General features: G+C 36.8%; 3 protein-coding genes across 3 annotated transcripts; 2 read left to right on the top strand and 1 right to left on the bottom strand.

Moving 5' to 3' along the window:
- Positions 1-228: 228 nt before the first annotated feature.
- Positions 229-8,592, bottom strand: pde6b (phosphodiesterase 6B, cGMP-specific, rod, beta). Its single transcript, XM_066645517.1, has 22 exons — positions 7,893-8,592; positions 6,650-6,802; positions 5,849-5,938; positions 5,625-5,765; positions 5,355-5,429; positions 5,198-5,262; positions 5,051-5,117; positions 4,917-4,964; positions 4,650-4,799; positions 4,420-4,563; positions 4,261-4,326; positions 4,006-4,152; positions 3,776-3,883; positions 3,541-3,650; positions 3,317-3,404; positions 3,129-3,229; positions 2,930-3,037; positions 2,710-2,773; positions 2,548-2,622; positions 2,324-2,407; positions 2,050-2,206; positions 229-1,891 (listed from the first exon to the last, which is right to left on the bottom strand). The coding sequence occupies exons 1-22, from the start codon at positions 8,361-8,363 to the stop codon at positions 1,833-1,835; spliced, it is 2,571 nt and encodes an 856-aa protein (XP_066501614.1). The 5' UTR covers positions 8,364-8,592; the 3' UTR covers positions 229-1,832.
- Positions 8,593-14,316: 5,724 nt separating this feature from the next.
- rbp4l (retinol binding protein 4, like) lies at positions 14,317-15,567 on the top strand. Its single transcript, XM_066646405.1, has 5 exons — positions 14,317-14,433; positions 14,566-14,702; positions 14,805-14,917; positions 15,000-15,212; positions 15,557-15,567. The coding sequence occupies exons 1-5, from the start codon at positions 14,317-14,319 to the stop codon at positions 15,565-15,567; spliced, it is 591 nt and encodes a 196-aa protein (XP_066502502.1).
- A 3,507-nt stretch (positions 15,568-19,074) lies between these two features.
- Positions 19,075-24,790, top strand: slc26a1 (solute carrier family 26 member 1). Its single transcript, XM_066645977.1, has 3 exons — positions 19,075-19,146; positions 22,163-22,796; positions 22,878-24,790. Exons 2-3 carry the CDS (start codon positions 22,179-22,181, stop codon positions 24,387-24,389), a joined length of 2,130 nt encoding a protein of 709 aa, XP_066502074.1. The 5' UTR covers positions 19,075-19,146; positions 22,163-22,178; the 3' UTR covers positions 24,390-24,790.
- The last annotated feature ends 1,443 nt before the right edge of the window (positions 24,791-26,233 follow it).

Genomic DNA, 26,233 nt, shown 5'->3' with positions numbered 1-26,233 from the left:
ATTTAGATTAATTACATATATTTTAGAAATTGAAAGGAATCAGCACATAACTGAAGCAGAAACACTAAATGATAGATATATATCAAGCCAAAATAAAAAACATTAATTGTTATGTATTTAAAAAAAAAAAAACATAAAATGAAAGCTAGAGTTACTAAACGAACCACACAAAGTTACGGGCAGGCAACCCCTGAGCTAGAGGGGTGGAAACTGCTGATAGTTTCTATAAGAGGCTTTATTAGAGAGTGAGTCATTGCACATAAACGGCTGTGACATGACAAGCTAATTAAAGGGCTAGTAGAAATAGACCATCAAAAACAATGCCTCAAATTCTCAGCTTGGATTAAATGTAATTGTAGAAATGAACCCCAGTTGCAGAACAGTTGACTTTTAAGCAAACACAACTAAAAAAGTTAATAAAAACATGTACTTTAATCCTTTTTTTGTGGAGCGCATACATAAACAGCTTTACAGGGGTATTTATCAAACATGTTGGTGTGGGGACGTATCTTAAAAGCAGTACAATGAGAAATGTTCATGTTAAGATCAGTTCTACACTTTCTGTTTTTTTAGATCTGATAAACTGAATTGATTTCCATTCAGGCATAAACACATGAACTAAACTTATATATGCGCTATTGAAGTAGCACAATCAAACGTTCAATAGCAAAAATAACCTGCCTTAATTCAGGAGCTTTAGCATATACTCCAGTGACATGCTCTCATGCTAAAGCCAGTCTCTTCTACATGTTTATTTACAGAATGAAATCAAACACAGCTGCTGGAAAATGACAAATTCCGCTACCAAATATATCACACAAGAAAACGAGACATCGAATCCTTGTCAGGGATTTTATGAATGTTTATGAAAACGTTTATGTTACAGCTGAGATATCAACAGGTTTTGTTTCATCAGATGTTTGCTGTGCACTCATTAGATGTATGGAATAAAGGCCACCGGCAACTGTTTTTTTTCCAATTCCATGTCTCACAAATGGAAGCATCAAGTGCTAGAATTTCTCAGCAAAGGACAAGCAAAGCACTTGACCTTATGATGGAAATTAAATTGAATGACTCTCAAGTGGTTAAAATATATAAGTACAACATCGTCTGATACACTGAAACCTGTGATATCTGTTGTTTGAATTTTTTTTATGAAAAATGAGTTGTAAATAAGCTGTAAGTTAAAAATTCCAGTAGCACTTATCTGAACATCTCTGTCACAATCTTTAAAATCACTTATGATACCCAAAGTGTGAATATTGTACTTTTTTATACATTAACAGATGTGTTGTTGATTTTTGATGTTTGTCGTTTTATGGTATATGTTTTATAAAATGTTCTCATTCCCCATTTGACAGACTTGTTCGCTACTGCAAATTCAGCTTGATAAATAACTCATTTTCATAAATAACAACAAAAAGTATAAAACAGCTGTCCCAGTTAACATTACAATCTTGCATCTTTCAACAATAATTCAATTATATTGTTTTATCCATCATTGCATTGTGATGTTCATTAAATATAACCACACTGGCACTATACACACTCCAATTCTGGAATTTCTTTAATTTATTTACTCATTATTAACAGATCTAAGAACAATCTATGAGCCAAAATATAAACATGTTTATACAGAACAGTATAAATATATAGAGTATATAACTGAAGCCAAATTTAAGTGCCAGTCTCAAGGTTTTGGTTGTGATGCATTGAAATTACCACCCTTTTTCCGAGGTCTCTGTGGTCAGAGATGTGGTTTTCCTCACATGTGCCATCAGTGGCTGTGCTCTCTCTCAAAGTACCTTGCCATTCCAAGTCATTCTTCAGTTTTAGCAGACTGAGCAAGTCTTGGACCCTGATGAATCTCCACTGGCGTTGTTCATAGTGGCTATAGAAAAAGAATAGAATAGAAATGCTTAACGAAAAACAAAAGCCCTTTTCCATGCGTGAATGGCAAATGCAACAGACGTTACTATTCACTACAAAGGCAACATTTGCTGTAAAAAATGCTTATTTAGTAAAGATATTTCCATGTAAAATTCAAACCATTTTTGGCTGCTGCAGCCTCCTGTTTTGCCTTGGCTACTTCTTCAGCTGCCTTCAGCTTTGCCTCATATTCTTCCTGCAATGCCTTCCATTCTCTCCTGTTGTTCAGGATGCCATCATACATAGGCTGGATGGCTGAGTGGAAACGAGAGAACTCCTGCATAGGAGAAGTGTATATGATGTTGACACAATTGAATTTGAGATGTTTAATATATTTTTCTGCTTTGAAGCAGAGCATAATGCAGTTTACTCATAATTACAGAGTACACTGTACCTTGTAAACAAACGTGCAGACAAAATCTATAAAACCACACTGAAGCTTGGGCAGTTCTGCTGCTTTGTTCCGATCCATCATGGGCTACAAATAAATTCAAGATACATGACAAGCCTTAAAAACAAACAAAAACATTGCATTTTTATACAGAATCAGACCTGACGTTAGTGTTCTAACATAACCAACTCAGACACGGACAAAATGCCAAACTCTAAACTACTCACGATGGGTTGTTGTTCAAGAACAGTCCTCTCCAGGTCACCCTGCTCCCAAAATTCTGCTGCAACTGAAAGGGCCACCTGGGAAGATTCAAAGTGTCAGGCTGAAGAACTCCTCTTCTGTTTCACATTATTCCACATTAAACAAAAACTCCTGTGAGAGCTCACCTTGCTTTGCACCTCCCATGGTTTGGTGATAGCTGACAGATCACAAGCTGTCATCATCATAGCCCTGTTTGTTCAGTGGAACAGAAACAGATCTTAAATGAACCTTTAGTATAAAACTTTATTACCTTCCCTACATCAGAAACACAACATTATCTTGTGCAGTTTTGCCAAGTTTGATTTCTGCAGGGGCTTAATGCACCTTTAAACTATTTATACTCACATTACAATCTCCTTCCTCGTTGTTTCCAGAGACATAAAATCAACCCATTTTTTCTCATCCTCGTATGTCTCTGAGAGATCCACAATTTTCTGGAACATTGTCCTCTTCCTGTTAATGAAAGGGAGTACAAATATATTTAAATTCTAAAATTGAACTATTTTTTAAAAATAATAATAATACTCAAATAATGCTAACTCACTTGAAGTACAAGGCAAGGTCAGTTGCAATAATGGCAATATCAATGAGGTGGAAAACATGCTCTATCTGCCTTCTGTTGAGGTTTTGGAAAATGTTTAAGGACTGGGAATAAAGAGAAAGTTCAGGATCAATCTTTGCCAGATATTTACCAATAGTTTACGTATTAGTTATTTAAGATACAATTCTTACCTCATCTGCAAGCAAGAACTTGCCAAATTCTAAGTGATGCCTCTCCAGAATGGAGGAGCCATGCAGCTTTGCTAGTGGATTTTGAGATCTGATCACAGATAAATACAAAAAGCACAAAATTACAACATTGATGGCAGAATTTTTATATATTTTAAGCAGCTGACATATAATTCATTCTGCAGTAGAAAAACACATCTTGCAGTGATTGACCGTGGTTAACTCACTTCACTTGGTAGAGATTATTAGTGCCCCTGTGGTCAATATCATGCAGGAAACCAGCTGTGATCATGGCCATGACCTCCAAATCTGTGTAGTACCTCTTCAGTTTCCCTGTCTGATTCCACAAATAAATAACCAAAATTGTAGTTGCTATTGCAACTTCTTGAATTCAGATTATATGCAACAAAAGCATTATCTGTGGAAGCAAGTGCAATGGTGGTATAGTCATGAGGTTCATACGGTTAGCAGCGTGAACATAGTTTGTCCCACGTTGAAGCCATGTCGCCAGTTGTGATAGGTGATCCGCCTGTAGCCTTTGCTGACAGAGTACATAAAACGCACAAGAACCTAATAGGAAAAGGATTCAGATATTACTACATTGGGTTCTTAATTCATATACTATATGTACATGGACACTGTAAGATTTTAATTCTGTAGTACTGGGGTCCCCATCCAGAACAATCACTGACCTCTTGAGGGATCTGGAATTTTTTGACAACTCCAACTTCATAGTACATTTGGATCCCACATTTCACCAGATCCATTTCAGTGCAGTCGAAGTCTGAAAACCGGAATTCATAGATCTCAAATTTAGTTGGCCCAGGAAGTTCTTTTTTCTGCAGGAAAAAGGAAATGGAATAGGCATCATTTATTTGTATCTTTGCCAATAATGCACTGAAATGACATATGTAACTGAGCTTAAGTGTTTAGAACACTTTGCATACCAGGATTTTCAAAAGTTCATCTTCTTCACAGTCTCTTGGTTCCCTGTCATAAACCTCCCTGGTTTTCTAGAATACAAAAAGAGTCAAATCCATGCTCATTCATCCACATTATTTAGTTACTTGCTGAAAATGATAAACTATTTAAAGAATTGAACTTACAAGGATATTTTGAATCTCATCATCTCGGCACTTAACGTGGTACAAGACCATGTCCTGGGCAATGTCCTTCCGGTTCTCCAGCTTATTCATCTTATCATAGGTGTCCGGGTTGAGTGCTGACCAGCCCAGAAACTGGGTCAAAGCCTGAAAAATAATCGCTATTTTCCATGGAACTGAACTACATCATAATATTTTATTGAGTTTAAACATAGTAAAACAAACAACCCTACCTCCATTAGCTGTTCATCTTGTTCATCAAATGGCTTGCCATCTTTCCTGTTATAGAATGTTGCTACTCCCACAATTTCCTCCTTCTTATTGACGATTGGCAGAGACAGCACATTTTTAATAGTCCAGCCTTTGTCATCAAGACTTTCAGTCTATAGCACAAGGAGAAATGTGTTTGGTATGGGTGGGAAATAATGGACATCACAATGTGCTGTTTAAATTCTCATGGAGTAAAATGTAATCTTTGTGCAGGGAAGATGGATTTCTACCTGAAAGCTGAACATTTCCTCAGCTGCTGCATTCATGATGTTGCAAATCTAAAACACAAATTAAATAAACATATTAAAACAAGTCACTATGTCACAACATATAAGTGCCTCAAAAGCAAATGATCAACACTTACAAAACCACTCTCTGCTACATAAGTGGGTAGCCCACTGACCAGTGCCCAGTGGTCTGCAGGCGGGTTTCTGTTACAAAAACAAAAATATATATAAAAACATATACTTTAACCCTTACATAAACTATATTTAAAAGACGAAAAACTTACGGTATGACTTTGATCTCCTCTTTTCCATGCAAAATATAATCAATAACTTTGTAGAAAATTATTTCCTGGAAGAAAATAAATAAATGGGCCTTCAAGTTATGTCAAGCCTAAATGAAATGTTGAATCATTCAGCTTCTAGAGCTGCTCAGACTCATACCCTTCCATCTGGAGTCACAGGGCCAGAGTACGGTGCCTGTTCTCCCATCAGAACAGGCCAGATGTCGAAGAATTCCTATATAAGAGCACACAGGAGAAGCAGAACAAAGATACTGAATTCCAAAAGGTATGATGTTTCACTTTGCTCAGATAGACATGTAAACACAGGTTCTGGCAAAGGTATGGATTCTAAAATTTCAGCGGGTACCACTATGTAGGTAGGAGATTCAGTCTGAAAATACAGAAACGGATATAGAGCTTTTGGGTGTACCTTTTCTTTGGTCATATCCAGCAGGCCCACAGAGTACCGATCACAGTTGAGGTATGCACGCACTGTGTACAGAGCTTTGTGAAACTGTCGCTCAATGTCTGTGAGCTCTTCAAACACCTTGTTAGCAGACCACAAGAGCAGCTGTCCACAGAAGAGATCATGATGTTAGAACCTTTCACCTTGGACAACATCATGGTATCCAAGGAGACATAGGACACACTAACCTGTCCTTTACGTGTCTCGCAGTTATGCAGGTAGCTCAAGTGGTAAATCCTCAAGTTCAATGCACCAACTTTTAGATACTTTAAAAAAAGCTGGGAAGGAGAATTAACAGCTTTAACAGATTTGTAAACGAAAGATACAACATTTTAATTAATATGTGAAATATGTGCAGAATGATTTGGTTCCTGTAGAATTGTACATGTTAACATCAAGGCCTGGATAAATGATAAGGGAACACATGGATAAGCCACAGCTCTACTGGACAACAACATAGTTGTGTGCCTGACCTTTATAAAAGATTTACCTCACAGACATCTTATAAACCTCCAGAGATGTTTAAGCCTTTGCTTATATTCCATCTTAAGAAGGGCAGTGGGGTAATACCTTTTCCCCCCTCCCACAAAGCATTGTACCAGCACAGAATTCAGTGCCAAAATTATTTACAAGGGTCACTTGAAATGGTTTCCAAATAAGTGCCATGTTTAACCATTTCTAACCACACGGTCCAACAGTCTATTGCCATGGAAGTTTATCTAGCAAGGTCATGTATCTTATAAATGTTGATTCAGCAAGAAGTATGACTATAATTTGGAATACAGAGGGTGCATTGCATTTAAACAAATAAGTAAAATGGTGAGCACAGGCCCGAACTCTACTTACACCCATTAAAAATCATCTATTACGGTTTAGCTATCTTTTGTAAGATAAATAATATATTCCATAAGCTCTTTTTGTTTCTCATGAAAGCACATTGTTTTGGGGTAATGATAGGTCAGTTTGAGACATGGTATACAATGGCTCACATCCTCATCCGCATCTGTGAAATGGGGTCCAGTAGTTTTATTGACAGCCATGACAACTGCCACCACATCCTTGCCGTTCATGATGGGTGTAGCCAAGAGGTTGCGTGTTGTGTACTCTGTCAGTTCGTCAACAAATGAGCTGAAGTGACTGTTCTGGAATTATTAAAAAAACGTTTCAGCACAAAAAAATGATTCAGCATATAATTCAATGTTTTTTGTCAAAATAAATAAGAATAAGACAAAATATAGTGAAGATTAAGGTCCATTCTTTTAACAACACACCATGGGTCCCTACCATAACAGTAGTAGATCTCCCAGCACACAATGAATGTCACAGACAGCCAGGGCAAAGTTGTTTTTAAATATAGCTACACAGAAGACTCTAAATTATAAAATATTTGTGATGTCTTCACTGTAACTCTAAAATGTGGAAAATTGTAAACACTGGAAAAACCTTTCAGAGAGTGTCCAAACTTATTATAACTTCTTTACTCTGCTGAGTGGGTGCTCCTCACAGCATGCAACCATTAATAGCTGTAAGATAGCATCGCTGTCCAATTAAAAACATGTATTTATATTTTTGTCGATTATTAGTTTACATTTGAACATGACAGCTGTCCTTCACTTTGAATGAATGGACAAGTAGAAATACTCCAAAATTACTTGCAATAAAAATGTTTACATTGTCTTCTATTGAAAGAAAAGATGTTTTTTCATTTTTCTGTAAAGTTCCTATTTTGGGAGATAGATGTTTTTCACTGGAGAGCAACAATATGCTTGCTGGGTCAGTGGTTATACAGCGATGCTCCACTACAATTAATAGATGAATAACCTGTAGTCAGTATTCTGCAGGGATGTCTGTATAGGTAAGCTCTAACTTTTTTTCAAGCTTCAACATGAGCAGGGGGTTAAACTATAACAAAGAAAAATCACTTTCTTTAATTTAGGGTTAGGTTTAATATTAATCGCCTACATCTTCTCACTGTCCCCAAAAAATACCACAGGTGAAATAATCCCCACTAGTTAATGGGTCATAAGATATTGAAATAAATGGATTATGTCAAGAGGATTTGGGTGTCTGAAAATATATACTTTCTACCATATTAATATGCACAGATGGGTTTTTTGTCCCTCTTTATTTAATTTATTTATTTATGAATTAAGATATCATACAGCCAGTATGTTGTTGTGTTTTCCTCCTGTTAAAATTGTTGAAAATAAATTCTATAAATGTGATTCTTACCTCATTAACATCTTTAACATTGATGGTTTTCTTGGTTTGAGCAACATGGCCTACTATGCCAATATCAAGAGGAAAAACAATCTCAGAGTCTGGAGGAACCACACAATCCTCCAGCTGAGATGTAGTAGTGACATTAAATAGCCGGGTGGCCAGCTCTGCGATGCCGTTTCTCTGTCGGTACATGAATAAGCTGCAGCGGTCGGCATGAATCAAAGCACTGATTCTCTTCAGGATCTTGAAAATCACTTTCTCCATGTTGACATTCTCCTGCATGTCTTTGATTAAATCATAGAACATGGCGCCTTCCTCTACCTGGCACATCTCTGAAAAAGAATCCAAATCCACCTTAGACTCTGGAATTCCAGTCACAGAGGCCACAGCCCCAGGTTTGAGCTTTTTTTCAAAATACTTCTTGGCAAAATCCGGGTTTCCATCCAAGAATTTCTGCACGTCTTCACTTTTGACACTCATCTTGAGTTTGGGATTCTATGCCTGTTTCCCAGTACTGGCTTGTGATCACCTTAAGAGGTTGTAACAAGGTTCAGGCTTATTGGGTCTTAAAAGAGAGAAAGATATTTACAGAACATGATCGTAAATCCACAGAGAAAAAATAAGGACGACAGAATAGGATCCTCTTTTGCAGAGAAATGCCTGCAGCAGCAGGGGCAACCTGTGTCCAATCCAACTGTCATCAGCAAGGTGCTCCCCTAAGAGTGCTGAAGGTGAACCAGGATTCGCTCATGCAAAACTGATTAGGTAATGTGCAGCAAAGCTGGGGTCCACTGTCAAAACGGAATACCTCTGCCTTCTTCTTCTGCTCCTCTTCACTTCATTAGCAGGTGACTGATATTTGGTGGCAGCACTTTTCAGTTAAATGGTCCCACGGATGTTACAGATGTGTACAGGAGATTTGTGTTTGGATTGTTCCCCTTGTCGCCTCTCCCAGGCCTTTGTGGCACAAGCTCTTTATGTTCTTATTAAAAACACACTCCTCATTCCTAAGCCCTATTTAGTCAGGCCACTAGCTGATTATCTCAGCACCCTGGTCCTTTCCTCACCCCTCACCAAGACAGCAGTACTACTGCCCTTCTCTAAACTGTAAATAAATAAATAAATAAAATGCATTTTTTATAAGATTGCAAGTTTTTAACATTATAACCTTTTAATACTTCAGTTCACTGTCACAACTTGTATTCGTTCATTGACTTACTATTTTAAAGTGTATTACGAGCCTATATTGTAATTTTATGTACTTTTTTTTGTAATTTTGATAATGAATATTAAATACATTGGTCCCTATTTCGAAAGCAACAGGAAGCGTACAAAAATGTCATTAACACACATCTATATAAAGACTTACTAAACATATTAAACAAAAGGTCAGGAGGATAATCACCTTATTAATAGCATGATACCTGCACATAATTATCCACAGTGAGGACTGCTTTCATCAGGTGTGAGACCATTCACTTGTATCTGATACTGATGTAGATCAGATGTTTGTTCAAAATATAGCCTAGAATCATACAATATACACATTCTTTAGAACAACGGAATAACGAATCACTGTTCTTAACGTAAAAAAACTGCCATCCATATTAGATATTATACATATTACACTGCCATCTAGTGACCAGCATCAATTACTGTTGATTGGAGAATGCACACAGGGATAATTCCATATCAAAATATAATACAGACAGTGCGAATATTAATTTAAATTAAAATACATTAAAATGTATTACATATAGCTTGTTTCAACTTCTGTTAAATTAAGGCAAATATAAACTCCTCGAATTATAATTTACATTTACATTACATAAAATACATTTCTTTTAGAAGGTTGCAATATTTAAAATGCCCAGAAGGGCGCAGTGTAACACTGTTTGTAACCTCATAGTTTTGCTGAATAAAAGAGTTTCAATGGTCTGTGATTTAATGAACAGTTAGAGCATTACAGTGGGTGCTATAGGGACAGTACAAGGAAGATGCCTGACTGGATGTTCTCAACAGTAAAGCAACATGAAGCTGCAAATTTGACTGTCAGAATGTTTGATACTGAGAAGCTGAGGTAGAACAACTGTTTGAAAGACTACTGAGCCAGAAGTTTCACAGTTTTATAGAGAAACTGCAAAATTTTATTACATTTTTAACAAAATCTTCTAAACAATTTAGACCTTAACTTACTCAAAACCACAGCAAAAGACTAATTGCATATATATATATATATTTAACTTAAATAATTCCTTTTAGACACTGAACACATTAAGGCAGGTCACCAATCTTATTTACAAAGAGTAATGGCACCTGCAGCATTTCATTCCTTCCAAGTAGGAGCACATAACAATAAAGCATTTGAAAACTATAAGTGCTTCTGCTGCTACTCTGACACTGGTACTTGAGCCCAGTAGTGAGGAATCCCTGGTTTTGTTGTCTTACATTTCATTTCCCATTTTTTGCCATATTTATTTAGCAAACTTATTTTATATCCCTCAAGGAACATAATTGCACCTTATACTATTATAATTGTAGATTTTAAATGCAGATTTGTGCATTTCATCTGTATGACAATTTCATCTGTATGAAAATTTTCATATTATGTTAAAGTATTCTACAATTAAATATTATAAATATTCACCTCTCCTTCTGGAGAAGAGAATGTAATGTACCTTTAGGGAACACAACTGGACTTTAACACCACTGTTATACCTTTAAAGGTTAATTTACACTGTTTGTACCTCTACTGTACCTGTTTTCTGAGTGCATAAACATGAGATGTCTGCACTCTAAGCTTTAACACAAAACTGATGTTTAATGTATTTGGTAGACCACAAAAACTGTCTGTGTTGGTAGACACTCCAGGTCCCCAAATTAATGTGCTTGTACACTGAAAAGGTGATTATTTTTATAATATGATCCCTTGAACACATTTATAACCTCTGGATTTTCTGTGATACAATGCACATAAGAGTATAGTTTCCAGGTACATGGAAGGCAGGTACGTGCCTGGGACCCACAAACAAAGCCACACATGCAACAAAACCAGAACTCTGACAGAATTAATTTACCATTTAACATTGGCTCAAGACTATATTCTTTTATGTGGAAAGAAAAATGCTATTACAGTATTACAGATATAATGCCACATGCTACATTCATTTTATCAACCATCTTCTCTGTTGTAATCTTAAGAAAAAAGGCTTTAATCTAAAAAAAATAAATAAAAACAACACAGCAACACAAACAAGGCCCAGATTTACTAAGGTTCCAAGCCTGGTCCAGGTCTTCTGTATGTAGGAACATGTGTTCAATCAGCAGTAATGTCAAAGTCCTCTGTTCTGAGCCTGCACTGTGCACTGCTTTTGTCTGTAAGCCTGGACAGGCTGGCTGGTGTCCAGGCCTGGTCACATGGGGGATGTGGGAGATTAGGTCTGTAAGTCCAAGGGAGGAGGCCCACGTGTAGCACAAGTAAAACAGAAAAGTTATAGATGCGTTTCTTATGTACTCAGTCTCCATTTTCAGTGCTGGAAGTGAGCTTGCACAACCAGTCCAGAAAAGGAGTGAGTTAGGAACTCACATACCAGAAATCAATGTGGAGTACGTGCACACTGACATCATCTGTTTAACTTCCTGCCAAAATTTATGGCAGTTACTTAAAGATCACAAAAATATTTTTTGGTCAGCGTAAACAATGTCAATGTTATGTCTGGACTAAATCCACTGCATGTGGTGTGCAATGTGCTCTACTGCATAAGAATAGCAGCTAAAAAGATCACATCTTACTAACCTGAGTACATCTGTGACTTGGCACTTCTGTTTACATGTATAAATATAGCAAAATATCTGTAGTGTGGCAGCCAAAGAAAGAAAAGGTCTTTAAAAAGAACTGTGCTAATCCTTATAAAGCTTGACTACAAATAGACAATATCACTGAACTGCGTATCTATGGTCTATGCCAGCAGCTCAGGCTGGTTTAATGAGAAGAGCAGCACTGTCAGATACATTTAAATACTTCAGGGCTACCTTTAAACTAAGAACAATGCTCATGAGTTGGACAAAAATGGTACCCTCAGGGAAGGGTCCTGAGGATTGACTGCCATCACATCCTGTCCGCATTCAGTATGAGTACTTCTGAATACTTTAGAAACAAGTGGCAGGATCCTGTGGGTCTTTAAGGACACTGACTAAGAATCCAGTCCTAATGCTACTCACAGAATGTTGGTCATTCACTGTGAGATTACACAGCCGCGTGGGAAACAGTCACCTGAGAGGTTCAGTGTGGGTCATCTTGGAGGAGTTAACTAGAAAAACTTTGAAGACTACAGATTCGTGTAAATATAAAAGGTGCAATAATGCAGAATGATGAACAATGTGAAATGCACTGTTAAACTGTGTAAAATTAAACATGATATGAATTTTCATACATGAGACAATGAAGCTCGTAATTCACACATCTGCTATTTTCAGTGTTGCTACAGCCGTCAATTAACATGCATATCTCAGTCAGCTCATAGAATCCTTATTTAGTTACAAATGTGGATCAGTATGTAATAACCCTATCTGTGCTAAAACAATATATATTTTTATTTTTGTAATTTGTCAACCAATAACGTAGTATATTTTTCTACTAATACAGCATTACCTAATACAGGAAGAGAGGTGTTTTAAATACTCCAATATAACGGTTCTATAATAGGTCCTCATAACATGAAAAGCTGCTTTGTTAATGCTGTACATCTCATCAAACTGGCCCACAGCCAGAAGGAGCCAATCTCAATGGAAAAAAACTTTGGCACAGGCACTTCCACATTGTAACAAACAATTACAATGCAATCACTGTCCCTCTGCCAAAACAAGAGAGCACTGTCAGGTCTTCAGATACCATGTAAAGATAGAAGTACAGTGAATCATTGATGACCAGCTTCAAAAACAGGGACTGCAAAGCAAGGAGTTAATCAATTAAAGATGGTGTATTAGACAGTAAGGCATGTGACTTGATTTGGTTCTGGCTACAGCAAACACCAAAAAGAAAAATGCCTTAAGAGGAACAACTAAAATATGTCCCAGAGCAATTAGTTGACACATGACTAGCATTAACATGTTAGAATCCACCAAAGGCTTACAACTAGACTTGTTTAAACAGACAATATTAAAAATAAAGTGCAATTTTTAATGAAGAATTATCTTTAGACTGAACCTTTCTTTAGCTACATGCACATGATTCAGAATTCCACCCAGATGCTGCCCTATCAGTTCATTTATTCATTCATTGTCTGTAACCAGTTCAGGGTCACGGTGGGTCCAGAGCCTACCTGGAATCATTGGGCGCAAGGCAGAAAAGCACTCTGGAGGGGGCGCTAGTCCTTCACAGGGCAACACAAACTCACACACTCACACCTATGGACACTTTTGAGTCATCAATCCACCTACCAATGTGTGTTTTTGGACTGTGGGAGGAAACCAGAGCACCCGGAGGAAACCCACACAGACACGGGGAGAACACACCAAACTCCTCACAGACAGTCACCTGGAGCGGGACTCGAAACCACTACCTCAGCTTTCTTTATCACAGCTTTCTTTGGATAGGGAGCTTGTAATTACCCAATTACTTAGCATCCCCCAGAGAACAAAACACACACTAAATCACTAATAAGAAAAATTCATAATGTATAATGTGTTGTGTCTTATAAACACAATATATTGTTGCCATCCAATTAAAAACATATATCTCCATTTCTGTCGATTTTTAATTTGCTACATCAGCAGCTGTCCTTCCCATTGTGTGGAAATTTCTTGATGAATAGACCAATAGAAACACTCCAAAATTACTTCCATTAAAATTAAAAAGTTTTTTTCCTTCTGTAAACCTACTATTTTAACACACAGTACATTCTGACCACAAAAGGTCCTCTTACAATATAATGATCCTGTTTATTTACATTTGTCATCATCATTCTTTGGGGTTTAATGAATAGTTACTTGTGTTATATAAAGCCTTAATTGTTTTTACTGCAAGCACGGGAGGGTTGAACCAAGAAGCCAGATTACACTGAGGATTTCTACAACCGGATTAACCCTAGATTTAAGCACCTTATTTAGTTACAAGAAGTGAAAATAATCAATAAGCCCGTCTGTAGAGTTGGTATAAAGAGGGCCCTGTACTGTGGAGACATCATAGCCTGGTGAGGAACCATAAAGAGAGGTCTGCTGCCTTTTTTCTTATTCCTTTAACACCACACAACTTCACAACAGGTAAGATATGGACGTTTTGTGCTGAACTTTTGTAACAGTAGATTTGCAATCAACTGCACCACACAGTTTTGGTGGGTGTGCTTTCTAAACAGAAAAATGGAAGCAGTGAAATATGCAGCATTTGTGGATTTGGGAACGACTGTTCTCACCTGCTCTCTCTTTGCCGTACAGAATGGAATACTTCAAGTTTGCCCTGCTTGTGGTCTTCTTGTCCTACATTGAACGTTGCTGGTCAAGTTCATGTGTGGTAGACAGCTTCATGGTGAAGCAGGACTTTGACCCAAAAAAAGTGAGTCGAGAGAATTAATAAGAATTAAGACAAATAGCATATTACTGGCTGAAACTGTAGGGTCTGTTTATTGTTGCCATGTGAATTGCTAGTATGAATGATGTCTTGTAACTCGAGATCTTTCACTCACAGTATGCAGGGAAGTGGTATGCCCAGCAGAAGAAAGACCCAGAAGGACTTTTCCTCCAGGACAACATTTCTGCAGAATACACTATTGATGAGGATGGCACCATGACTGCTTCCTCCAAGGGCCGTGTGACTCTGTTTGGGTGAGTTAAGAATAGAACAGCATAGGGCACTAACTAAAACAGCTATATATAACATCCTAAAATTAAAATACTTATAGTACTAACTTTGCTTTCCATAACTAGATTCTGGGTTGTATGTGCTGATATGGCTGCTCAGTACACTGTGCCTGATCCCACCACCCCTGGTAAAATGTTCATGACGTATCAGGGCCTGGCCAGCTATCTGTCCAGTGGAGGTCAGTGAATACACAAGTTGAAAAAACATTATATGCCTGTGTTCTTCATAATCTATATCAAAACGTGATCTGTTTTAAACAGGTGACAACTACTGGGTCATTGATACTGACTACGACAACTATGCCATCACCTATGCCTGCCGCACCCTGAAGGACGATGGCACCTGTGACGATGGCTATGCCCTGGTTTTCTCTCGCAACCCTCGTGGCCTGCCCCCTGCCATCCAGCGCATTGTGCGTCAGAAGCAGGAAGAGATCTGCATGGCTGGCCAGTTCCAGCCAGTGCTACAGTCAGGTGAGCCTGGATGCATGGATTTCTCACAGAGAGATGTGCTCTCAATGTTAAATTACTCTAATGCTAAATGGCCAAGCTAAAGCACTTCATTGATGGGTGCTCCCAGTGCGAGCATGAATAGGTAAAGAAATATGTAGTACTAGTTTATATATACACACAAATAAGAGCAAAGTGCATATTACTCTATATGAATAAGAGCAAAAACACTGTGTTTAAGTGTGGGACTCAATATTCTTTAAATGCCTTTCTGAATTTTGTCCCAAATACAATATATTAACTAAGAACATGCTAACTTAACAAAGTGTTATGACTCACATCCTGTACCTTTCATCTTCTGTCAACAGGAGCATGCTGAAATCTTGAAGAGAGGTTGTTTTAAGACACTGGCAAGAGAAGAGACATGTGGAGGTATCTCCTAGCAGCATTCTATAGATTCAAAAAACAAAACATGCATCAGGGTGATACAGTTTGCAACACACTGTCTCAAGGGAAATTTGTGTCTGTGAATAAATATTTTTTAAGCAAAAGCTTTGTCATGGAGTGTTTACACTGAATAGAATCATGCATTTGTTAATATGGTTTCAAACTCTGGTGAATTCTCTCAAAAAACTGGTGAATTCTGTAGTAAATGGATAATGTTGTTTCAAATTGTTTCAAATCCGTTTAAAAATATAGTACAGTATTTTCTGTACTGTGGAAAAACAGCAATAACTCCATGTCATCACTGCAGCAGTTCCATGTCATCTCTACAAGAGAGACTTTACTTAAATATTGTCTGTTTTAACAATTCTAGTTGTAAGCCTTTGGTGGATTCTAACATGTTAATGCTAGTAATGTGGCAATGAATTGCTCTGGGACATATTTTAGTTGTTTCTCTTAAGGAATTTTTCTTTTTGGTGTTTGCCATGCCTAAACCAGAATTCCCCACAGTCAGGGGCACCCAACAACAATTATTAGGAAAATGTCTGGAAAAGTAGATAAAAAGTTAGGGTTTAAGGCTTTTAAAAATAGTTATCCACCTAATTCTCAGTATTCTCATGTTAAATATAATAAATCCTGTGTGTTGATCATACATTCCCTGTTTGCTGTAATCCTAAGGTGATATTTGTTAGCATAATATGAAAAGTTAATATACTCTATAAAATAAAAATACAATTGAAATAAAAATATTTGAATAAATAAAGAAGGAACCATATCTATGAAGAGCACAGCAACTAAAGAAACAAACAAACAAAAAACGAATAAAAACTCTGGAAGTGTAGGAAAAAATATTTGGGGTTTAAGAAACTAAGTGGTCATGCTTGGGACTTGAGGTCTTTCCAAATCCTATAAAACGTGTACATAGACAAGAGGGTAGCCAGTGTTGCTGCTAACCCTGTCTGAAAACCGGATTACAGGTAGCCTAGAATTAAATTACCTTAATTACTGCAAACAAATAAGAGCAAATAGATAAACAACTAAAAACAACACTTAACAATCCTATTGCCAATTCTAAGTAATTAAATTCTGCTGAAAACTGGCATAGGTCGGGCTAATATTACAATTAAATTAGCATTGGCAGAAAATCTATATCCATTTTAGCATTTCAGCATTGAAGTCATTGCATTCTCTAGCAGCATTCAGCGTTCAACACATCTTTAGTCATTTTAAAAAATTAGCAAAAAAGTGATATTTACACCTATTTTAAAGCCAGTATTTGCATTCTTGGCAAGCACCAGTTCATCTTTCCTGGAGACGACATTAATGATGAGAACCTTTTCTGAAGAAATCTGTTTTATGGAAGCCAGAGTTAATGATTTAAGTGGCTTTTAAGGGTCAGTAATCTTGGTTGCTTGGGTAAGGGAACAATGTGGAAAAGCCTTTACGTGGAGTCTGACACAGTTTTCTGACATACTTTTTTAAAAACAGTATATGGGGTTTAGGCTAATGATGGAAAACCATCAAGTATTGTTAACCCTTTTATAGTGAGAAGCAAAAAAACATTTAATGTTTATATTTAGCCAAATATTTAACAGAATATTAACATATACTACTGTATTATTGACAAAGATGGAGATAAATACAGAAGGCCACAACATGTCAATGAAACCAGTTTACAGAATGCAGGACTTCTCAACAGCACCAAGCTGAGAAGGGCCAGGCTGGAATTCACAAATTAGTACAAAGATAAACCAGAAACATTCTGAAGCAAACATGTGCTGAAGAGGCACATGCTGGCTTGGGACTAGAACTGGCTCAATGGGCCACCTTAACCAACTGGCAATGGTGGCAGACTAATGTAAGAGATATGAAACATCTTGTCTAGTTCAAGGTATTGTCTCCAAAACAATAAACAGAAGTTTTAAATGCATCAGCACAGTGAACAAAAGCATTCATTTGAAAAAGAAAACGTGGAGAAATCCTGATTTAAATGCGTTACAATGGTTTAAGGACACAAAAAAACAACATTATTTTGGTATAATTATGATGAATTAAAATGATTTAATGATGATGATCTAATTAATAAGCCATGATGTTTTCTTCAAAGATACAAATTCATACATTAAGCTATCAATTCCTATTAACCCCTTATATTTAGACACAACTTCACTACAAATAATCTTAAAATAATAAGTAACTACTTGGTGCAGAGGAAGAGCTATTCATGAAAAAAAGAAACATTAACAACCATGTTTTTTGGTCAGGTAGAACATAACACTGAATCGTTTTGTTTGTAGACTTTATCCTGGGCAACACTGTGGTGCAACATGCAGTTTCATGCTGACACAGCCCCGGGATCCTGGAGCTATGGGTTCAATCCCAAGCTGTACATACACATTAGCAGTATAAATACATAAAAATACTAATCACAGTCAGAGGAGGCAAATTCAGGTTTAGAAATGTAAAAAATTTGCCTCAAATGCCTGACATTTCTGAGATTTGCTGACTTGAGATTATTAGAGATGGCAGGCATTTGGTAAAAAATAAAATAAAATAAATAAAGACCTGTAGAAAATATTCACTTTTATACTTTTATAATCAAAACTGCACAAACATCAAAGTCTGAACTATTGTGGTTAAAGTCTACATGAATACTGAGACCATGAATACCATGAATTTCCAAACTTGGGACCTAACACTTGATATTCTTAAGCACATCCTTGCAATAAGTGACTTGACTTGGCTGAACATGTGTAAACATTTACACAGGATGGTCTTGAGCTTTGAAGTTAATATATAAATTACAACATAAGCTTGGCCAAACAGGAATATGCTACAGAATGGATGATATATTGTAAATGCTAACTCTGAAAATAATAATTAACAAAAAAATAATATTGCCAAATTATTACATCATTATAAACATATCACAAAAGCACCACTTGACATTATATATTACTTTGAGGTGGTTTTGGAGGTGGGGGTGTGGGTAGTTTACTGTATTACACTGTAAAATAATGAGACAAATATTGTTTGGGTATTAATACAGTAACAATATGTAAATCAGCAGAATAAAGGATTGTCTTATTAAAGAGGTTACAGAGTGTGTTTACACTGCTTTGAATTTCAAGAACTGCAAAAGCATGTCTTTTAAAACCTATTAATATTCTGCATGAAATTACAGATTCATTTCAGTCAGCTTTGTCAAACAGCTCATTCAGTCTCATGAAACAAATGCATTTTCTATAGTACCATTCATCCATTTAGGTTCAGCTACTCTCATGACTGAGGCACAGTTTCCATGGTGATAAGACAGATAACGCATATCCACCCCTCCCCCTCTCTACCCATCTGTCCCGGATTGGCTGCCGAGGTGGAGAGCTCAGTAATAAGCGACGTTCTTTTCCCATCATCCCTTGCCCCATTCAAAGCAAGCTAGCAGACCTGATACACACCAGCGAGCAAGGCATGGCAAATGTATTCTTCACTGTGTATACTCGCTCCTATGGTGAGGGTGAGTTGGTCTTTCTGTCTCACGATATTCTGGCCCTTAATAGCTGGCTTTGTAAAAGAGAGAGCCCCATGTATTTGTTGGTAGTAGAAGCATGTGAAATAATTTAGATAAAAATATTGAATATGAACTCTTACTCATCTTTACTTGTCTGTTCATTACTTGTTAAATATATGTTGTTCATGAATTCCAGAACACTGTACAAATCTTATTAAGGTGTTTAGAACTCACACTAACCAACTAAAGCTAAATGCCTTATGGCTTAATAGTCATGTACATCATTTCCTCAAGAATATTTTAGATAAACTGTATTATCATATAGCTTCCTCCATAAAGACGGTATACAGTGACTTAAATTATAATTCAGAAATATTTTTCAGTGTCTGGTGGTCAATATCTCCAGTAACAGACAATGAATGCCTTCATCAGGAACAAAACCAGAACTTCATGTGCTGCATATACAGTCACAGTCATGGTAGCCTTTTGTTTCTTTCTTGACACACACACACAAATATCCAGAACAAATCATATAGTGTCCCTTATGCTTCAGTCATGTGCTGAAAGCCTGTAATGGTAACTAATTGCCAAAAGGCCCTTTATAATGAAAAAAAAAAACATGTGTTCCCTAAGGGGACTTAAGCCCACAAAATGTATGTTTTGTGTGTGTGTGTGTGTGTGTGTGTGTGTGTGTTTATATATATATATATATATATATATATATAAAGTAAAAGGCCAGCTGAATATAGAGAACAGTAATATGAAAAAAGTAAGAAAGAAAGAAAAGCAGTACTTTATCTACTGTGGCCATGCTGACACACTAAAAATCTTTTTCTCATGTTGTGATGTCACGAGACACTGAGAGTTCAATTTTCTTTGGCTTCATTAGGCTTGCTACATATTAGGAAAACATCTTTTACAATATTAAAATACTAATCACAATAACAACCAAAATACAAATCTGCAAAAATAAAATTCAATTTAAACATAGTTACCAAATGCAATGACAGGACAGCAAAATCATCAGATCTGTGATGCTTGTAGGACTCAGGGCATGGACATTGGTGACGCTACCTAAGGAATGAGTAAAGGATGTTAATAAGTAGTTCGAACGTATGTGTGTGTAATCTTAAATAGATGGTTGGAAAAGTTAAACAGCAGGTTATGAAAGTAATATATGAGACACAGGAGCCAGGTGCTGACAGTTGGTGGTTCTTTTAGGTGACTTATGTATTAAAAAGAACACACGAGAGCAGTAAGTACAAATGGACTGCACCCTTTGCCCTGATCCTGCTGATTTTGCTCACTGGAGGACTACCATAACTATGTTCAACCCTGTAAAGACACAACAGCCCCACCCCCTGTGTTTTCAGCCTATAAAAACTGGCATTATCTGACAAGGGATTGCCTTTATGTTTTTATATCATATGCAAGTGAGTTTGAACTCTAAGCTACCAGCTACATTTGAAAAAGGAAGTGCAAGGTTGTGCTGTTGTTGTTGTTTTTTCTGAAACTTACTTTTAAATATTGTCAAAACTTCAATCTGAGGTGCATTGAAGTGCCTTTAACTTGTATCATTGTGGTAAGTGACAATTTATATATTTAAATATAAATATTTATATGTTTATTTTTATTATTTGATCTAGCTATAAATCTGTATCAGTTAAATGCAAAAATGCCTTTTTGCAATATATACCTTTTTTGCATTAAACTGACACAAATTTATAGCTAGATCAAATAATTCTTATATATGCACTTGCTTGTGTATTTGAATTAGTTAGGTGATGTTTTGAAATGTCTTTGTAATGTAAGTATCGTAGTGCTATACACTTGGCATTTTATGAAATGTTTTTCAGAGAATATCTGTCTCCTGCAAACACATTAGAGAAAGCAATGTTTGAAAGTAATTTTTTTGTACACTTGTTGACATAGCCTGATTCCTATTTAACAGAACGACCTACGTAAGTATAATTAATATGAGGTTAAGGGTGCACAAGTTGGTTTCAGGCTAAGCCTTTATTTGCAGGAAGGAGGCACACATCAAAACACATTTGTTTACTTTACTGACATTAAGATAGTTTAACATGATATGACTTCACACATTGTTTACACTTCTCTGTTTTGAATGTGTTTTTCAGGAAACAACTGAACTACTTTCATATTTTCATATCTGATTTATCAAACTGATGCAGCCTTTTATACAGTAAAATTTAAGCCAGCGTTTAGTTATGTGTTGAGGCCATATTTGCTAAAGTTGCCCTGGATATTTTTCCTGATGCATATAATTCATTCATATTTTTCAATACACTCACACACAATAAATGCCATCATAAAAGCATTATTAGTTAACGGAGAGGGCTATAAATTCCTGCTATGTCATAGTTACAAAGTCATGTCAATATACCTCATAGCCAAAGTCAGTAAATGAAAGGGCATTGTGTTAAGTCGATAAGCATACAAAGGCTTAATATCTGTCCATAATTAAAACAAATCTCAGCTGACAGCCAAGACAATATATTATAAATATAATCTGAACTTCATTTACATAAAATATACAGAGATAAAACTGCAAAGATTGCAGAGAACTTACAAAGTTCGTTTAAGAGTTGGCAGTTTAATTCATGTGACCTGACATAACCGAATGCTTTCTTCACTCTCTAAATTTTTATCTACTGCTTCGGTTTTCTAAATGATCAGAAATGTGACTCCTCAGTAACTTACAAGGAGTCACATTTCTGATCATTTAGAAAACCGGAGCAGTAGATAAATCCTTGCGCTCCACATCACTAAGCGACCACAAGCAGGTGTGTTAAATTTTATGTAGCAGAGTCTGGTATTTTCACTTGATTCATGTTGAGTCGTTGAAGAATTTTAAATTCAATAACCAAGTAAAATAATTGGTTAGGGGCAATTCTGACACACTGCAGTTCCAACAGGGATCTGTTTCATGAAAACCTTTTGATACTTTGAAAAATGTACTAGATAACCAACATATTTCTGCATATTTTTCATATATCTGCAGAAAGCCTCATCAGTACATGGATACATCATCGCTAGAAGACATGGAAGATGCAAAATCTCCAACAAGCTCCTTGGAACGCAAGACTCAAAAAAGAAAAAGACCAGTTGAATTCATTAGGACCAAGCTGAGCCGTCAACTTTCTTGTTCAGTGCCTAGAGTGAAGAGCACACTAGCAGGCCTCTTCCCAGTGGTGCTCTGGCTACCAAAGTACAAAATAAAGGAATATGTATGGGGCGATATAATGTCAGGGCTCATAGTGGGGATCATTCTGGTGCCTCAAGCCATTGCTTACTGTCTGCTGGCAGGACTGGAACCTATTTATGGATTGTACACATCCTTTTTTGCAAATATAATCTACTTCATCTTGGGAACGTCCAGGCATGTATCTGTAGGGATATTCAGTCTCATGAGCTTAATGGTTGGTCAGGTTGTAGACAGGGAAGTCTATCTGGCAGGTTTTGATTTGAGTGATGAGAGTAAGCAAATCCCTTTGGGTGGTGGATGGAACATCACTGAAGTATCCAGCAAAACTGCAACCAATTTCACAATAAGTGCCTTAAATATGGAATGTGGAAAAGAATGCTATGCTATTAGCATTGCAGCAGCATTAACCTTCCTTGCTGGAATCTATCAGGTATTCAATTCTTTTCATTATGCATATTAAAATTGATAAAAAGAACTGTTTACTGTGCAACTAATATGTTATACTTTCCAGGTGCTGATGGCTGTATTCCGGCTTGGTTTTGTCTCCGTTTACCTATCTGCTCCAATGCTAGATGGCTTTGCCACGGGTGCCTCTTGCACTATCCTTACTGTCCAGGCTAAATATCTTCTGGGCCTCAAAATTCCACGCCACCAGGGCTACGGAACAGTCGTGGTCACCTGGATCAACATTTTCAAGAACATACACAAGACCAATTTTTGTGATATGATTACAAGTGCCATTTGTATTGCAGTGCTAGTGGCAGGAAAGGAGCTCCAAGAGCGATACAAAAATCGTCTGAAGATGCCGCTGCCTACAGAGCTTGTAGTAGTGGCACTAGCTACCATAGTGTCACACTTTGCTGACCTCAGTGGGCAGTACAGCTCTAGTATCTCAGGTGCCATTCCAACTGGTTTTATTCCTCCCAAGGTCCCAAGTTTTGAACTAATGCCAAGGATAGCACTTGATGCCATTCCATTGTCTGTCATCAGTTTTGCCTTCACAGTTTCCTTGTCAGAGATGTTTGCTAAAAAAAATGGATACACTGTTAGACCAAACCAGGAGATGTTGGCTATTGGTTTTTGTAACATCATCCCATCCTTTTTCCACTGCTTCACCACTAGCGCTGCTCTGGCCAAAACCATGGTCAAAGACTCAACAGGTTGCCAGACACAAGTCTCTAGCCTGGTGAGTGCCTTAGTAGTGCTCTTGGTCCTTTTATTTTTAGCCCCATTCTTCTACTCTTTGCAAAAGTGTGTCCTTGCCTGCATCATTATTGTTAGCTTGAGAGGTGCCCTGCGTAAATTCAAAGACTTTCCCAGGCTTTGGGGTCTCAGCAAGATTGATGCAGCTGTCTGGATGGTGACAATGTCTTCGTCGGCTTTGATCAGCGTGGAGATTGGGCTGGTGATTGGTGTAGTCTTTTCAATGGTATGTGTTGTGTCTCAAACCCAGTTTCCTAAGGTTTCACTGTTGGGCCAAATCAAGAACACCAATGACTATGAAGACATGAGTGACTACAACCACCTTGAGATCATTCCCAAAGTAAAAATTTTCCGCTTTCAGGCTCCCCTTTACTATGCCAATAAGGACTTTTTCTTAAAGTCATTATACAAAGCAGTTGGACTTGAGCCATTCCTTGAGAAATCCAGGAGAAGAAAACTAGTGAAAAGATCAAAAGAAAATGCTGCAAAGAAAGCTAACAATGAAAATGGTGATGTAACTATTGGCCTAATAGTTAATGAGTTGGATTTCCATACCATTATCCTAGACTGTTCCTCCATACCCTTTATAGACACAACAGGAATGAACACATTTAAAGCACTGTTGAAAGACTACAAAGAGGTTGGTGTAAATGTAATCCTTGCTTGCTGCAGCACAAAAGTCATAGACTCTTTGGGACGAGGTTCATTTTTTGGACCTGATGATAAAGAAATGCATAGATTGTCATTTCACACAGTGCATAGTGCAGTTTCTTTTGCCACTTGTAACGCACCAGAATCTGTTTATGCTTCATCTGTGTAATTTGTATGTAAGCTGATTTTACAGGCTAGGTATGAAAAAAAAATCTGATAGTTGTTAAACGCACACAAAACCATTCTCCACTATATCTCAGTTAATAGCCAGTACATAACATTATTGACCCAGTGTATATTAGTCAGTAGGTTTTTATAAATGCTAAATGTTTTTTCTGAAACTAAAGGGAATTAGTCATGATTTTTCATACTTTTAACTAAAAAGATGTGACTACTGTTACTGTATGTATTTAACCAACTGTAATTAATATGCTAATGTGAAACTATTTTTGTATTAAAGGTTCTTTATATGATCCTGTCTCTCACTAGATGTTGCACTAGACCACCAGGATCAAATTCATCGTAATCAGTTACACCCTTCCCTTCAGCCACACCTCACTCCTTCCATTCCTGTTCTCAACAGGGATATTCTATTAAGCTAAATGTAGAAAAAACATTAGCATGGCTTAATGTACCAAACAAAGACAAAGGAACAACAAACCTCTCTAGTTATTACTGCTAAGAAACACTCTCTACAGCTGAAACAATAAACCTGTAATTCAAGAGTAAAGTAATTCTCTTTACATTAAGCTTTTTTCCTTACAAGGGGTTTAAATTGGAAAAAAGAGCTTTATGTAAAATGTATAACTTTCCTTTTAGGTGACATGTTCATCATTTCAGGAATCCATATTCACAGTTAAAAGTGAGAGAGGTGCGTCTCAGACCAGAAAAGTGGCTGCTAAACATAGATAAGGCACAATGGAGCAGTTGTAATTTAGAGTCATTTTGTAGGCCTTCAGCAGCTCTTAGTTTTCTCCATCTTAGAAAAAGACTTAGATTTTTATTCCATTCTTTGTCAGAGGCCTTTATAGATGAAGATCCCTTTTTTCCCCACTGGTGAAGTACTTGCATGATCTGTTTTACCTGAACGTTTGTACTCTGCCATATTGGATGTATAATGCTATGTGTTTGGTCACAGTCTTGAGTCTTGGGTAGCGCAAAAAATGTGGGAAATGCCAAACTTTTCACATGGGGTACTAACAAATGCTCTCGGCTGGACTGGCTAATGAAAGAGCAGAGGACAACACACAGAGAGTGTTTCTTTATCTGTACATAAAAATTTGCCGTTGGCTGCTATATTAATATTTAAAAAGGTCAGATATATCACCTTTAATGAAAAGGACAGATTTTTCATTTTTGTACTCATATTATTTTATAGTCATTGCAAATAACTATAAAATTGTAGGAACACACCTTAGACAGGATACCAGTCCATTCCAGGGCATCAGGGCATTGGTGTGTTAAGTTTCAAATGCAAAATGAAAAGTATTCTCTGTTGAGAAAATCAAGACCAAACTGAAGAATTGCTGTATGTGTTGTTCATCTGTTATTAACAGTAGGTTTTTATATTATTCAGTTATGTCTCAATGATTTATTCTTCTGAGTCTACAGTAAAATAATATTTTATTTTAATTTTAAATATATAATAAAATCATTAAAAATGAAAACAGCCTGTCTCTGGTTACTGTCATTCTGTGAAGCCTTGGGCTTATTTAGTAGCCTATGCTGGTTCTTAGACCGGTTATACTACTCCAGCATGTTGATGATATCTTGGAGCTTAATTACACAAAAACATATATTCAAGCAAAATAAATAGCAGATATCTGTCAACAGCTCAAAGCAATATTCATTTTACTCTTATTTGAGGATGGAGGCTTTTTCAAACACAAACTCCTTTTTTCAGCAAAGAAAATAATCATAAAAAGGATAAAGGACAATGAGAGAATGTTTGTATAGTTTCTTTGCACTGCAGATAAAACCAAACTGGCTCTAGGGTTCAGAACTTATGAAAAA

The sequence above is a fragment of the Hoplias malabaricus genome, chromosome 15 (genome assembly GCF_029633855.1).
Source record: "Hoplias malabaricus isolate fHopMal1 chromosome 15, fHopMal1.hap1, whole genome shotgun sequence".
Lineage (NCBI taxonomy): Eukaryota > Metazoa > Chordata > Actinopteri > Characiformes > Erythrinidae > Hoplias > Hoplias malabaricus.
The sequence above is the reverse complement of the archived record's forward strand: the minus strand, read 5'-3'. Positions and strand labels throughout refer to the sequence as shown.

Coding starts and splice junctions, on each gene's coding strand:
- pde6b (XM_066645517.1), bottom strand. CDS start 8,363: ATGAGTGTCAAAAGTGAAGACGTGCAGAAATTCTTGGATGGAAACCCG. Junction 5,939..6,649: donor TCACAGATGCGGATGAGGAT/GTGAGCCATTGT, acceptor TCTCCTTCCCAG/CTTTTTTTAAAGTATCTAAA. Junction 5,430..5,624: donor TGGATATGACCAAAGAAAAG/GTACACCCAAAA, acceptor GCTCTTATATAG/GAATTCTTCGACATCTGGCC.
- rbp4l (XM_066646405.1), top strand. CDS start 14,317: ATGGAATACTTCAAGTTTGCCCTGCTTGTGGTCTTCTTGTCCTACATT. Junction 14,434..14,565: donor AGGACTTTGACCCAAAAAAA/GTGAGTCGAGAG, acceptor TTTCACTCACAG/TATGCAGGGAAGTGGTATGC. Junction 14,703..14,804: donor GGCCGTGTGACTCTGTTTGG/GTGAGTTAAGAA, acceptor TTCCATAACTAG/ATTCTGGGTTGTATGTGCTG.
- slc26a1 (XM_066645977.1), top strand. CDS start 22,179: ATGGATACATCATCGCTAGAAGACATGGAAGATGCAAAATCTCCAACA. Junction 22,797..22,877: donor TCCTTGCTGGAATCTATCAG/GTATTCAATTCT, acceptor TATACTTTCCAG/GTGCTGATGGCTGTATTCCG.